Genomic DNA, 15,476 nt, shown 5'->3' with positions numbered 1-15,476 from the left:
AATCCAAATCCAAGTATGTACTTTAAAAACAATTATTTATTAATGAAACAAATCCAAGACCCATAAAGGGTATGTTTAGTGCTAAAGTGTAGTCAGCAGCAATAACTATCTTTTGATTGCTTCATTAAATAAGTTATGGCAATGTTGTTTCCAACATTTAAAATTAATGTTGATCACTTGAAATGGTATGAATTTGAGCAATTGAAAGCTTATATATTTGATCCAACATACCTAACATGATTATTTATACTTGTATTCTGAAATCTGAACAATTAAATTAAATTCAACTTGATCAGTTAAAATTAATACTTCTTATATTTCATGAATGGAATTTGAAGTTAGGAAACCTAAAAATATTTTTTTATTTGACATTTTTAACCAACAATTTCATTATTCTTTACAATGTCGCTTCGATTTAACCTATTACATTTGACTTCAAATTTGCCATCAAACAAACAAACTTTGTTAACTGTTTTACTAGACACTACTTATTCCTATTTATTTACTATGATAGTTATTATATTTCTAAAATAGTTTTAATAGAATTCAGTTTTTATGAGTGTTAGTAAAAACATAGGTAATATTGTTGTTGTGTGTTTGACCTCTGAATCACTTAAAAAGGTTGCAATAGTAGTTTCATGGCATCTAAAAAGTACCAACACTTGCACTTACACAAATGAATAAATATACAAACACTAATTTTTCTTCTTTATAGATAGGTACCCTTTTATTTTATAATTACTCAACAAAATATTATATGAAAACATTGGTATTAACCTTGGTTACCTTTAGTAACATTTTGAAAATATAAGACACCTATCCATCCTGTTTACTTTGAATCCGTAGCCCATTTGCTGAGAGAATCACTTTTAGCGTGACATCATCTTTTATCTTTTTGTTAAGATAATATTCTTAAATTTTTTACAATATATCCAGATGTTAGGTATCCCTTGTTTCGTGCTGAAACATAATTAATATTTTTAAGTTTCTGTCGCTCATATACACCACGGCTGGTCAGTTGTCGGGTAAATACGAAATTTAAACTCTTAATTGGAAGTTATAAACAAAATACGTAACTTACGATTGACTAATAAATAAACTCACTACTTACATTTAAGCGGCCCCATTGCCAGATGGGTTTTAATAATTTTCCTCGCTATTCTATTATTTTCCATCAGATAAATCATTTTTGAGATATTTTCACAGTTTATCTTTTTTTTAATATTCTTCATTTCGTTTATTCTTCATTTTGTTTTATTAAAAATATTTTGCTTATGTATGATGAAAATTTTGACAATTAACTCTTTTTATAAAATAAAATGAGTCAATTGTCACGATATTAATAGACAACAACTCACTAGGTTACCTCCCTCCACTTATCAAGACGTAATGTAAAATTTCTTAACAGAATACCATGAGATTCCAAAAATTACGTCAGTGACGAAGGGAGCGCTGTTACTGCGTAGTGGACTCACGGAATAACAGTGAGTTACAGAATCGCAGGGCTGTTCATTTATATAAGCCCCGCCCCCGTATTTGTTGATATCATGATATTCATTGATGTCCTTTACACGTATGTGGCCCGAGTTCGACTCCCGGCGAACGTAGGGTGTTCACAAATTATAAAAAAGTACCAGGGGTTAATAAATCTTCACGAATGTATCTTTATTTTTGTTAATATCAACTTTAATAGATCAATCATTCTTACATCTACACAAGTTTGTGTGAATATGAAAATCTGCAAACAGAGCATTATCGACAGAAATTATGATGAATAGGTCCGGTAAATTCTCATCCATCACCAGCACACGGTGTTAATTACAATTTCAAATTACTGATTGAAAACGAGAAGAGAATTAAGCGCAACTGTTTCCACAGCACAAAACACTTGAAACTTCATTTTTCGTTGTTCATATTTTTGCTCGGCAACTTTAAGTGTAATCGAGCCAAATATAATTAGTTTATTTAATACTATTTTTGTATCAAGCTTCGTAACCTCAAATAATAGTAATCACTGTAGCTAACTGACAAATCTAGTCTAGCTGTTGATTGATCTTTTTATATCAGGCACGTAGACAACTCCAGGCGGCGGGATGTCTTTCGGAGGGAGAGAGTGTGGCGTCGTTAGGTATCGGACCACCCATGATCCTCGGTGGTCCTTCAGGTCTACTTGGAGACAGGGGCAGCTGCAGCGCTGATTCAGGTGTTAGAGGTATACAGTTAAGGAAGGACTTCGATTTAAGCTTTTAAAAAAAACACGTGGTACATACACTTCTTGTAACTTTTTAGGTAGTTTTTCAAACATTTTTTAATCAGTTTTTGTCATAACATATAACAATAAATGATATTCTTGTTTTATCGTTCTCATTGGTTTTAATCCCGAGAAAATTAAAAATGTTTTACAAAAATACATTAGTGTGTACTAGAATGTAAAGACGTCCTTTAATAATTTTGACAGATCAGATAGATTTGTGGCACTTTAGACACGGAAGATGACATTAATGTTAGTGACAGGTAGCAGCGATGGTGGTGCCACATCGGTGTGCGGAGGAAACCTCTCTGATTCTACGGCAGAGGGCGCTCCTCTGAATATAGACCCCTACGACACAGATGCAGTCTCTCTCGTGTCGTCTGCGCATCCTATATATCAATGTAAGTATTACCGTATTGGTCAAAACTCGAACAGGGTTTCATAGCTGCAATATTATACCCGATACATCATGACGATGGATATATTATATAATGTGTTGGTCACTAATTTAAACTTACCTAATGCGAACGCCTTTTTACCGAACGTAACGTAACGTATTTAACCAAATATAAAACAATTCTGCATCATTAGCACACTGTACAACGAATTTAAATTAAGGTATTTAATATAAGTGCTCCATCAATCTTTCGGTTCTTATAATAATTTTCCTTTGGACAGCTATCTCATAATTATCATGTTCTAAATATAGACGTTGGATTATTTATTAATAACGCTGTCCATGTTCTTCAACATAGATACAAAATATAGAAAACTTAATTAAAATGTTTCTCAATTAACATAGTTATTAAAATGAATTTGTAAAATGAAATCGCTATCGAAAATTCCGTCGCAATGAAATTAATTTTAATGGATTTCACAGCAAACCAACTTAACGTCTGAAATGCTTTTAACATTATTACTTCCGGGGCATTGTCGCTATGTAAACTTACTTCGCGTGGATTCAAAAGTATTGATCAATTATTTCGCTTTCACAAATTGCAGTTAACTACAACGCTGTAATTACTTTTGTAAAATGTGAATATAAACCAAACATAGTAACGATTGTTTGTAGTCAATTTCATTGTTTATTAATGATTATAAAACCAAATTACATGTTAATTAAACCCACATCATATTGAATTAAAAACTAACTAGAATTTCTAAACTAGCGAAGCATTTTGCTTTAATTCGCAAACTAAGTCCTCACATGTTCACGCGCGCAGATTTCGTGCATAATGCCAAAATTATCGAAAACCTTTTGAAGTTTATCTCTTTTACAGAGATTATTAATCGACACAAAAAAGCTTAACATAGAAATGTATAAAAATATTACGTTTATAATATTTTTATTTCAAGTGAGTACGCCACGTGACTGCAGTCCTACACTATCTCCGCACAATAGCGCTTCGCCTTTCAGTCGCTCGGTCGACGCGGGCTCGCTCTCCAGGTACTAACTTTATCCTTTCAGGCATTTCATAGACTATATTTTAAACTTGTTACTTGTGTCATATAAATGGTTTATAAACCATTGTTGTGAGAAAATTACAATTAAGTTTCGGTACCTAGTTTAAATAATAATTTGTGTATTCTTTTCAACTGTATCTTATTATAAGTATCCCTACAGCTCCTGTGGGCTGTAAAATAAATTAGTAGTTCGTAATCAGGACACGGCAATCATTAAATTTTTGAAAAACCAATTTAACCATTAAGCTTATGCTGTTATTAGGTCTTTATTATAGATACATGATCATCAAAGTGTAAACGGATCTGGGTGAGGGTCTCAGACATTAAACTAAACGTTTGAAGGCCTCTTAACGAGATTAAATGCTTAGGACAAAATGACGACATTGCTAATGTGATAAGGTGACTTAACATACTCGTACGTTTATCACATACTTAACGTAAACTTAATTAAACTGTCGCGTGTGTAGTAATTTACTAATTTGTACAAGTTAGATGTTTTAACCATTGTATGTGTTTTACTTAGGTATATAGTTTCAAGTTAGTCAGCCATCTGCAGCAGATCCTTTTACCAATTCCAACCTATTGGTTATTAAACTTTCACGTTTATCCTATCGTAATCGTTTAGTAATCGCTAGTGAACATTGGGCTTACGCCTACTAAGGCGATATATAATATATAGAGATATAAAGCTTTAAATACTTATTTGCATTTTGCCAGTTTCGACTTGTATCTCTATGTAAACACATAGAGTGAAGATTATGCTTGCGCTTTTGACCGTGGTCCTTTACTACCCGTTTATTTTAGCTTTAATTATAAAGTAAGATTCATCTAGGTCCGTGGAACAGCTGTCGAGTCCAGGGGAGTGTGAATCGGCTCTTTTGGGAGGGATGCGGACACGTGGGAGTGCCAGCAAATCGGGCAGAGGCAGAGGCTCCGCGTGGGGCTCCATATCACGAGTCTTCGCGAGAAGTAGACATCGTACCAAGTCAGGCAGCGCGGCTTCTAGTGGACATGAAAGTGGTATGATTTTTGATTTGATTAGAAGTAACGGTGCTGTCTGCATGCTTTTTTTGCAGGCTTTGTGATAGATAAAGTTATGTCAATTTACGATAATTAGTCGTATATAATTCCAATTAGTAAAACATTAATATATATTTGTAAAACGGTTTATGCTTATTGATTTACATTACGACACATATATCTTACTGTGCACATTACGTTACTTCTTAGGTCATGTGGGGCTTCTATTTATTTCCTCTTTATAATACTTTGTAAAAGACCAAGATTAAGCATATTAAGATTGCAGACCGCCGCCGGATAAAGTCTGAATTCATTTCATGCATAAACGAGCAAGATAACGCTTTTATTGATAAGTTTGAATTACATGAAGATGCTATGTGAGAATTTCGCAAATAGTTGTATTAAAAATCAATTAATTAGAGACATACACTATCTGAAACAAATCATCATTAGAATATTAAAGAATATAACTTAGACTTAAAAGTATCTTAAACTGTTTTTTAAAGTAATTTATGAAATGCATGTTTTTTTTATAGAGTTCATTTCTTGACATACCAATATAAAGGCATTGGAATAAAAGCGTAATAATAATATTCTATTGTACAAGAACCAGTGTATGCCAGCGGCAGTGGCCGTGCTTGGTCACCTTTGGGCAGTGAGGCGGCTTTGCGTGAGGCGGCGTCTCTGCCTTTGTCGCGATGGCGTGCACCGGCCATCATTGCGTGGCTAGAACTGGCCCTGGGAATGCCACAGTATGCTGCTACTATCGCCGACAACGTCAAGAGTGGAAAGGTGAGTAAAAATTGCGTACATCGGTTACTTATAATACGAGTGCATCGTTTTGTTATTGATATTCTTACGTATATTAATCAGTATACATTGATAAATTCGTTTATTTAAGTAAAGGTTTGTAAATAAAGCACTTTTGCAAAGACAATTTTAATTATATGTCAGAAGTAATGTAATAAGAGTCATTTATCAACACGATGTCATTTGTTTTATTTGAATGGCAACACCACGTAATACAGGTAATACAACATACAAACAATATTGACAATTTTATTTACAGGTTGTAAATAAAATTGTCAATATGTAAAAGTTAATTTTTAATTTATTTTAAAATTAAATCTAAATGTCGGACGATGATAGTGACAGCTATCTGGCTAATATTAATCTGCGAATCGACATATTACGGTAACTGATCGCTAGGTGTTTGCCAATAAATACATGAAAACACTTTCGCGATAAATCCTTAGGCAAAACATCAAAGCAATCTTCGATCAATTATTTGGGAAAATATTTTTGTTTGCTTACGTATATTCCGAACTCCAAGATTTTATATTCTCAGAAGAACCCTGATAAATTCATAATATTATTATTCATAATCACGATTCGCGTTGAAAGTTGCTTCCCTTTCCTTGTAATCAAAGTAAAGCAATTTAATCCTATGTTTTTATTTAATCAAATTGACGAATGGAAATAATTAAAACTTTTTACGAAAAGTAATAAATAAGAAATATATTTTTGTGCGTTCTTTTTTTATACCTGACATATTAAGTGACTAACCTATAGATTAATATGTTTACATTCAATGGGACTCGGATAGACATATTTATGCATCCGTTTTACTGATGATTTCGCAAACTTCTGCGCAGAATTCGCCGGAATCGAATTGAATATTTGAAATTACACCATGGGTGATTACGGTGTCTTAAAGGCAGTCAGTATTATTTATGTAGGATAATGTTAATTCTTAGGAACCTATATGATAAAATATATATTTGTTAATGTATACGTTCGCCAAACACAAACACCAGCTTCAAACTTTTAATTAAATTTTGCAATAAAGTGATAAGAGAAATATGGACATAGGCGAATATACCCAGCTTCATAATGTATTCATTTGCAAATATTGAAGTGAATTTTGTTACGTGCCGGGAATATTGCTATTATTTAGAGGCTTATTTCGGAGGTTCAATTATTGCGATAATTAGGGTGAAATGTTAACGATTGTATACTCCTACGTGGGGTTGAGGACTTCATTTGTATAATTCGCAGAAAGTTAAATATTATTAACAGACCGAATTCTTTTATAAAATATTGATATGGGTGAAGTAGTGGTTGTTGGATACAATTTAATGACACGATGTGTCAAGGACTGCTAGTTTCTATTGTATTGCCGGGGCAAATATGTTTCTTTATCGGTTCTGAAAAACCAGCAATAAGTTGATTTGTTGACAATCTATTTTATAAAATTTTCAGACAGGTTGAAACAAAAAAAACTTCACAAACTATAGCGTTACATCTTATCAAAAAGTTTTTACAAATGACATACTTATTTATTGATTACAGATATGGAAACAGTTATTTATTATTTATAAGAGTAACAATCAAAACAAAATACAAAATTTCTTCAGAAGAACAAACAAATTGGCTAGCTATAAGATGACGCAATAGAAGCGTCAAATATTGTGTTCTGGTTGTTTCTAGATCCGTGCTTTGAATGGGCAGGTTTTGCTAGAGCTGACAGACACGGACCTTGAGGTCGGCTTGGGGATTACACAGCCGATGCACAGGAAGAAGCTGCGGCTGGCCATCGAGGAGCGGCGACGGCCAGACCTCGTGCGGAACCCCAGCATTGGGCAGCTCTCGCACGCCTGGGTCGCCGCGGAGTGGCTGCCTGACCTCGGATTGTCGCAGGTTGGTCGATGATTACCCATATCGTAGATACCTACGTGGCTCGTTCCTTTGGGTAATGAACCCAACTGAAATGGCTATTCGCAATAAATAAACAACTTACCGATTGAAAGTGACGGGAAATTTAAAAGCTATTTGCATTATATTGTCGACAGAGGATTAAAATGCAATTCACTTTTAGTTTTTCAATTTCGCAAACCAATTAATAAATTACTCTCCTACCGAATACTTTTATCGAATAAATTGGCGTTTATTATTATCAGTATATTTGACAATAAAATATTTGTTAACAGTAATATCTTAAATTTAAAGATTAATTTATAAAATATCTAAAACAGTATGCCGAGTCATTTTTGGCGAATTTGGTGGACGCTCGAATGCTCGACACAATCAGCAAAAAGGAATTGGAGAAGTATTTAGGTGTGACGAGGAAATTCCATCAAGCCTCAATCGTCCACGGGATCCATTTGCTCAGAATTATGAAGTACGATCGTCAGGTACGTGCTTATCTACTTAAATTTATCAAACGTCGTGAACGCTCGATATTCTTCACTCCACCTTTCGAGCAAGATATTTTAAACCGAAATATTTTTTTCAATCTATGATCGATAACTTATCAACTGAATAGTAATACAATTGAACTATTACAATGTATAAATACTTTATAATTGTACTTGAAAATTATGTTTTACTAGCTTTATTTTACTTACGCACAAGTCCTACGTTTGCCAACTCATTTTATACTACATATATTTTTCTTATGTAAATTTTTTGTTCCTCTACGACTCAGGGGCCGTTCAAGTATTACGTAAGCTGATTTACTGCAATTCATTCCCCTTCCTCTTGTCAGCAAAATTAAGCAAAGCTCTAAAAAATAATAGTACATAAACGTATTAATTTTATTATAGGAATCCTAGAAAATGTATTTCGTTTTCAAGCATAGACAATGTTTGGATAATATGTCTAAAAAAGTAAATAATTATTGTTGACGTATTCACCAAATAAGAAAATATAGTGCTTAGGTACGTACTTACTACTTATTATTATAGGTACGTATTTATACTTGAACGGCCCCTTTATACTTAGTTTTACTAATAAAGTTATTTTTAATAAACTCGTGGATGTTTTTCCTTTAAATTTCAGTAACTAGAGGGCAATGACTTTATACAGTTAATCATCTAATAATATTAAAAAAAATTACACTATGTTAGGTAGGGGCAAAATTACCATATACTTTTGGTATACAAGAAAATAATTTATCGTAAGCCGGAGTTTGTTTTTCGATAAACGAGAAAGGTGAAAGCAAACAGGGGATTATGCACTGAAGCCCGTTATAAAATGTTTTTCGTTACGACCTCCCTAATAGAAGAGTCGTTAATCATTTCTTACTCGAACCTCTTTTGAATTCGTGACAGTGAGCGAAATTTCATTTTTTATCTCGTTTTTCATATTATCTACTGTACATAATTTATTAACAAAATTATAACAATTTATTCCGTTTCAAAAACCGTAATTTTGTCCTCATTTATCATAACCATTTTTCGTGTATATTATTTTATTTTTGTACTTATTATAGTCCAAGTAAAATAGAAACCATGAGTGAGAATTGAAGAGTTATAATAATTCAGCATTTTCTATAACTAAATAGCGAGAAAACACAATACAATTTTCAAATGAGCATAAGACAATGTCCCTATTACCAATAAGCCTTTCATAAAGAATATGTTTTGATAAGATTTAGCTTTTTAGTTTTTACCAATTTCTAAGTGAAAGACATATATTTTTTCCTAATTGAATATAAACTGTCAATTGTACTATAAGAGTATACCAACAACAAATAAACAATATGATGCGGATCACTGAATTCTGTTCTATTAATTTCGTAGCTTCGGGCTACAGCGTAGCCTCCACCTAGAGGTAATCTTATTAGGTCAAAAACGTAGACATTGCGTGCTGTATACATCTTTTAGTATATACTATATATTTTCGGCGTATCTTTCTATTCTATAAGCCTATGCTTTGCAAATAACAATCCAATGATAATAGGGTTGGTAAAGATCATCATGGGTAAAAATCAGTAGTGATTATTATAACGAATATTATTACCTACCTAAATAAAAATAACACGTATTTTATCCTTATTGTTAGTGTGATCGTGGATGTTGTTGACAGGCTTTAGCTGTTCGTCGTCATCAATGTGAAAATGTTGACGCTGATCCTTTAGTGTGGACCAACCAGCGCTTTATACGTTGGGCGCACAATATTGACTTGGGTGAATTTGCTGACAATCTCAAAGGTAACCTTATTTTTATAAGCAAAATAGTTTTAGTTACACTATATATATTTAGTTTTTTTCAACTTTTGTTTTAATTTTTTTGATTAGTGTTTGTTACAAGTATTATCTTTTTTTTAAATTATTCAGATAGTGGAGTTCACGGAGGATTAGTCGTACTGGAACCGTCATTCACTGGAGAAACGATGGCCACGGCTCTGGGGATTCCACCTTCGAAAAGTATAATTCGAAGACATCTGGTGGCCGAGTTCGACGCTCTCATCATCCCCGCAAGGTAAACATTTTGAGGCTATAACGAGAACACATTACATCAAAATATCAAAACAAATATTTAGGTAAAGATAGTCACTGGACAAAGTTCACTTTACGCTTTCAATAAAGTCCACGAGAAATGAGTTGAGCATTAGATCATTCTTCCAATACGAAAGGCACTGCATGGAATTATTAAACACAGTCACAGACCCGTAGGCGATACCTGGTAGTTAATTATAATGTGAGGTGCAATCCTGCAGGTATACGATATTTTGCCAGGTGGAAGAACTGCAAGTGGAGGCTGCCCGAGCATCCATGTTGTCCACGAAACAAAGATAAACATAGAAAAGTTAAAAAGCTCTCGTTTAAAAAGTAAATAAAGCTTCGAGTCCGGTCCCCGCGCGTGTCTCTATGTAAAGTCCCCTTATACTCGTATAGTAAAGCTATTTTTCCACTAAAGAATTTCTTTGCAAGAAATGTATTTTATAGAATTCTTCCGTCAAACTTGCTCGTTCGAGATTTTTTGATCGAAAACTTTACGAGCGGTGAAGACTGATAAGTTATTGTAGGTATCGTGGTTTGTAAGTGAAGTGTCTCGAAGAGTTTGACGAACAGACGCAATCATTATTCCTGTTCCACGTCGTGTATGTTAGAATTCGTGTCCCAATAGACCGGCCCTCGGAACTCGACCCGTAGGAAGTTATAGATTTTTGGCACATCTTAATGTAATTCAGATTCGAATCAATGATAATATTAGTGAACGTTGATATTCAAATTAGATGAATTGCGCGTAGCATTTGATGCTTCGTGTTTATAATATAGGAGGTGCTCGCATCTCATTATTATATTTACTAATGCATTCCTTTTATCGTACGAATTTAAAGGAAACGATTTAAATTCATCGAATAAATTTTGATTATTAAATCGGAACCGTTCACGATCAAATAGCTTTAGGATTAATACAATAAATAGCATTACTAATATTGTAAGATATCTATGTTTTCGACTTGTATTGTATACATTCCTAATGTAAAATTGAATTATGTATGTATATTAGATCAATTGTAACGGTATCCTTCGGCATATGAATGTGAATAAAAATCAAAAATGAGAAAACTATGAAATTGTCGAGTCATTATCTTGTCCGTCACCCCTATCTTGGCGATCATCGAGGCAGAACGGTAAATCATTTTATCGATAAATCATGAATGCCTCTCTGTCATCATCATTAGACCGCACCTTTTTCGGGCTTAGTCCACTCTGTCATTCGATACTTTATTTCATAAAACATTGTCGATTACTTTGTTTATAACCATACGTAAATTTTGTTTCTTGTTTCACAGATTTCTGCTTCAATTTCTTTTTAAATTTTCTTGTGATATCGACTTCTTACCAAAGAAAAATGTTGTTCCGTTTCGAGAAAGTTAATCCAGCGGCACGTTCCGAGTGCTCACCTATCTTCTCCATTATCTTACAACAATTTTCGTCACAAAGAGTCAAAGTGAAAATTAGGAGGTGGTAACGTTGGCGAAACTTACACCGAATTCTTTTGATGTAAAAAGTTTGCCGGCAAAAAAGCTTTATCTAAGTTTAGCAAAAGATTTCCAGTTTCAAATTGTTAAAGCTTATTGCATTGTTCTAAATGTAGACTCGATTTTATCCAATACAATGTTATTCTTTGGTAGCCATCGTTTGTTTTGTGCTAGGTAATTTTTTCACTATTTTTGTACACATTAGCATGATTTGTATTTTTCCCGTGCATCATGCTTTTGGTGTGAGCTGAATTTATTCTGTACATAATCTTTAATTCATTTTAAGTTTTCATTTTCTAAATTAAAGACAGGTGTGAAATTAAAAAATGCAAATATTTTGCATGAAGCTTTCTGTGTTAGAGTCAATAATATGCCTAATGGTAACGAAATGATAAATCTCTGGCTGATGTATAGCTTCTCGGTGTAATTCTTAATAATATTGAATATTAATATTAAAGCGCTTTCAGGAACACTTTCGGCCATCAAATAAGAATGTTAGGTAGACCTTTCTCGAGATCAGTGGCCACTGGTTTGCCTGGAATAGATTTCACAGCTGACTCAAGACGACATAGCTTACGGGTAAGATTATAAACTCAAAATATCTTTATTCTTAGGTAACCAAGTACTCTTATGAACGTCAAAAGAAAAGATGTTAAATTGATTCTAAATTTATGTTAAAACAATAATATTTATATAATATATCGAAAATAAACATTTTGAATAAGAGGCAAAAAGGTATTTATTATTGAGGCCTTTTTTTACCTATATAAAACGAACATTAAACTCAGTGATGTAAAAACGTCATAATTATTGTTCGCTTTGATCGTTTATGGGAAATGAAACTTCGATATTTTTGTATTAACAGTGTAATTATTAACGCTTTCATAATCCACAACAAACTTTTGTATCGTTCACAACAATATACAAAATTTGAAATATAATTTTTTTTTGTTCTATTCGATCCCTATCGAAAAATGTAGGTAGAAGCAATGTTATCATACCTTAAAACATGATAAAACTATTCAACAGGGCTCAATCACCCGCGCCCTAGGAGCGTTGAAGGCTAAACACGATCGACAGTCGCCATCGAGTTCCAGCGAAAGCTCTAGTCTAGGCCAGTACCAGATGTGCTACTCCCCACCGATAGGGGGTAGAACTCTCTCGCAATTAAGTATGACCTATGCCCCACCGCCTACGGTGCAGGAATACGAGCCCATATACACACCGCTAAGCCTTTACTCGCAGTCTAGCGTGTCTACAAGAGACAGCTTGCAGAGGTTGAACGAGATTAAAGAAGGGATTACGCACAGGTGAGTTGCTTCGAAGGTAGTTCTTAAAGTGCGAAACTCTTTGTGAGATTTGTAGATAGCTTTAGTTTCTTTCGATTATATTAGTTGTAGCGTAAGTATTTACAAATGCTATGTATAGTGTATTATACATTTATTGCTAGATTAGACACATCCTCAATATAAACTACACTTATAAAAGTAAGCAGTGTTGGCCTAGTGGCTTCAGCGTGCGACTCTCATCCCTGAGGTCCTAGGTTCCATCCCCGGCTATGCACCAATGGTATTTATTTCTATGTGTGCATTTAACATTCGCTCGAACGGTGAAGGAAAACATCGTGAGGAAACCGACATGTCTTAGACCCAAAAAGTCGACGGTATGTGTCAGGCACTGGAGGCTGATCACCTACTTGCCTATTAGGTTTAAAAATGATCATGAAACAGATTCAGAAATCTGAGACCCAGACCTAAAGAGGTTGTAGCGCTACTGATTTATTTTAATAAAAGTAATCTTTGGTATAATCAAAGTAAATATCGATTATAAACAATTTTTTTACAGATACGGCCAAAGGGTGGATCATTCACACAGGGTGAGTTCTCCTCTGCCCTCCAAATCCGTGGACGATTCAGTCGTGAGGCAAAGGAGGCACAGACGAGTCAAAAGTATCGGCGACATCAACGCCTGCAGTAAAGCCTCCGTTTAACTCCTCGTATTGCCTTTATCTAACATATCTGAACTCAAATGTGCTTCATGGCAAAGTGCTCATTAGCTTATTAGGAAAAAGAATACAGCAAGCTTACCACTTCAACGCTTGACTAGATAATTAGTTAACAAAGAAACTTAATGACCCAATCTAACGACGAAACTCTATTTCGATACAGCCCTAAGCGCTGCAACATTTATAGCGCTGATTTCACTTAGAGTTTAGTGGTATGAAAACTGAATATTGAAATTGGAATCGCCTTAGAAGTTATGTTGTAAACTGCTTGTTTGATTACTCAATGCATATGAAGACTTATTCGTAAAAAAAATATTTACACTGTTTTAATCAATCGTCTCTTTGATTTACTTAAAGAAAATGACATTGTGTTGATGACGTGTAAGAACTTGGCTATTCAAAGAAATATTCACGCACTCAACAGAAGAAATAATAATGGTAATCCAATCAGGACCAATGTTTTAATGTTTAATAATTACTAGTTTAAATGATAGTGTTAAATAAGGGCTAATACTAAATTACCTACATATTACTCACCATATCCTATACCAATATTAATTGGACTGACTATATCAATTGTCTTATGACAAAGCATTTAAAGACTTATTTTGTACTGATTTATCACTATATTGCAATGACATTTTACTTAAGACCCTGGTGCAAAACATAGTTAACGAACCACACGACTCCTTTGCAAATATAATATAGTGGAGAGATTTCTATATTGCATTATTTCAGTGCTGATGAATTCTCTATGAATCCAGATCTTTTGTAGATGTCATTGTACGATGTTTTTATTGCTATACTGTGATGAAAACTCACAAATCAGTTTAAATCAAATTACTAATTAGTCAATTTCTGTATATTAAGTAATTTATCGACTTGAAGCGAGCTTTACACTTTTATTTTTTGTTATTATTTTTTATTTTGTATTAATTTATTAAGAGTGATATGCGGTACCAATGATTTTATAACTATTAATTAAATGTTTAATGTATTTCAGTGTTTTATTTACTTATAAAGACCATTCACGCTTAAATCACGATTCTTTCCTTATTGTGTTTATCTAAAGTAAAGGTTTCTTAAATATGAAGAATTTAATGATATTCTTAATGGTTTAATACTGTTCAGATTAATTTAACATCTTAGTTACCAGTAATGTTAGTTGTAAAATTTGGCGCAATTTAGCAAATATATTGAATCTTTCCTTTCTTAAATAAGAAACTTTGGTATCTGCAAAGAGTTTTCGGTCGACTGCTTTATTTCCGTCTTGCTAGTTAGAGTATTGCTCGTCGTTCCTTTCGTACTGTTATTTCTAGTGACACATTTTATTCAAATATTTTCAATTTTAAATATATAAAGATCATGACATTTTATTAGGTGATGCATAATTTTTTGACCAAAAATATTGATTATAATGCTCAGTTTTATTTATTAATTACGTCCTGAATTATATACTTTTTCTTGAGTGTTTTGTGAACTATTTATAGTCTAACCTTCCCATGTCTATGCATAGCAAATTTCGTCTCATTAATTTCAGTCAAGATGATATGATGGTATGTACTCAGAGCAGCGTTGGCCTAGAGCGTGCGACTCTCATCAATGAGGTCGATTTGTCCCTGGCCGTGACTTGGACTTTCTTTCTATGTGCGCATTTAAGATTCGCTCGAACGGTGTAGGAAAATATCGTGAGGATCAAAAAGTCGACGGCGTGCACAGCTTCAGGCACAGGAGCCTGATCACCTACATGCCTATTAAATTGACAAATGATCATGAACCAGATACAGGAATCTGAGGCTTAGACCTAAAAATGTTGTAGCACTACTGATTTATTTATCTTATTTTTTATGTACTCAGTACTCATATTTATTGTTACAAAATGTGTATCAAACGGATACTGAACCGTTTTATACGGGACAACTAAAAAACATCAAGAATTTCAGATTTTTACATAATTTCCGG

General features: G+C 33.5%; 1 protein-coding gene across 8 annotated transcripts in view; it reads left to right on the top strand.

Moving 5' to 3' along the window:
* LOC125053585 (kazrin) overlaps nucleotides 1–14,512 on the top strand; it is a 60,619-nt gene extending 46,107 nt beyond the window's left edge. For 3 of the 8 annotated variants that reach the window (XM_047655000.1, XM_047654997.1, XM_047654998.1), the window contains exons 9-20: nucleotides 2,068–2,212; nucleotides 2,509–2,652; nucleotides 3,608–3,698; nucleotides 4,548–4,735; nucleotides 5,343–5,527; nucleotides 7,226–7,435; nucleotides 7,771–7,929; nucleotides 9,605–9,728; nucleotides 9,855–9,999; nucleotides 11,977–12,088; nucleotides 12,539–12,819; nucleotides 13,355–14,512. In XM_047655000.1, coding sequence (XP_047510956.1) covers nucleotides 2,068–2,212; nucleotides 2,509–2,652; nucleotides 3,608–3,698; nucleotides 4,548–4,735; nucleotides 5,343–5,527; nucleotides 7,226–7,435; nucleotides 7,771–7,929; nucleotides 9,605–9,728; nucleotides 9,855–9,999; nucleotides 11,977–12,088; nucleotides 12,539–12,819; nucleotides 13,355–13,499 — 1,929 coding nt within the window. In that variant the 3' untranslated portion in view covers nucleotides 13,500–14,512. Of the gene's footprint in view, nucleotides 1–2,067; nucleotides 2,213–2,508; nucleotides 2,653–3,607; nucleotides 3,699–4,547; nucleotides 4,736–5,342; nucleotides 5,528–7,225; nucleotides 7,436–7,770; nucleotides 7,930–9,604; nucleotides 9,729–9,854; nucleotides 10,000–10,237; nucleotides 11,102–11,976; nucleotides 12,089–12,538; nucleotides 12,820–13,354 lie in introns of those variants that run through there. The other 5 variants (XM_047654999.1, XM_047655001.1, XM_047655004.1 and 2 more) reach the window with 5 other exon arrangements.
* Nucleotides 14,513–15,476: the final 964 nt, after the last annotated feature.

Source organism: Pieris napi, chromosome 11, assembly GCF_905475465.1.
Source record: "Pieris napi chromosome 11, ilPieNapi1.2, whole genome shotgun sequence".
NCBI classification, from domain to species: Eukaryota; Metazoa; Arthropoda; class Insecta; order Lepidoptera; family Pieridae; genus Pieris; species Pieris napi.
Note: the sequence above shows the minus strand (reverse complement) of the source record. Positions and strands in the feature narration are given on the sequence as shown.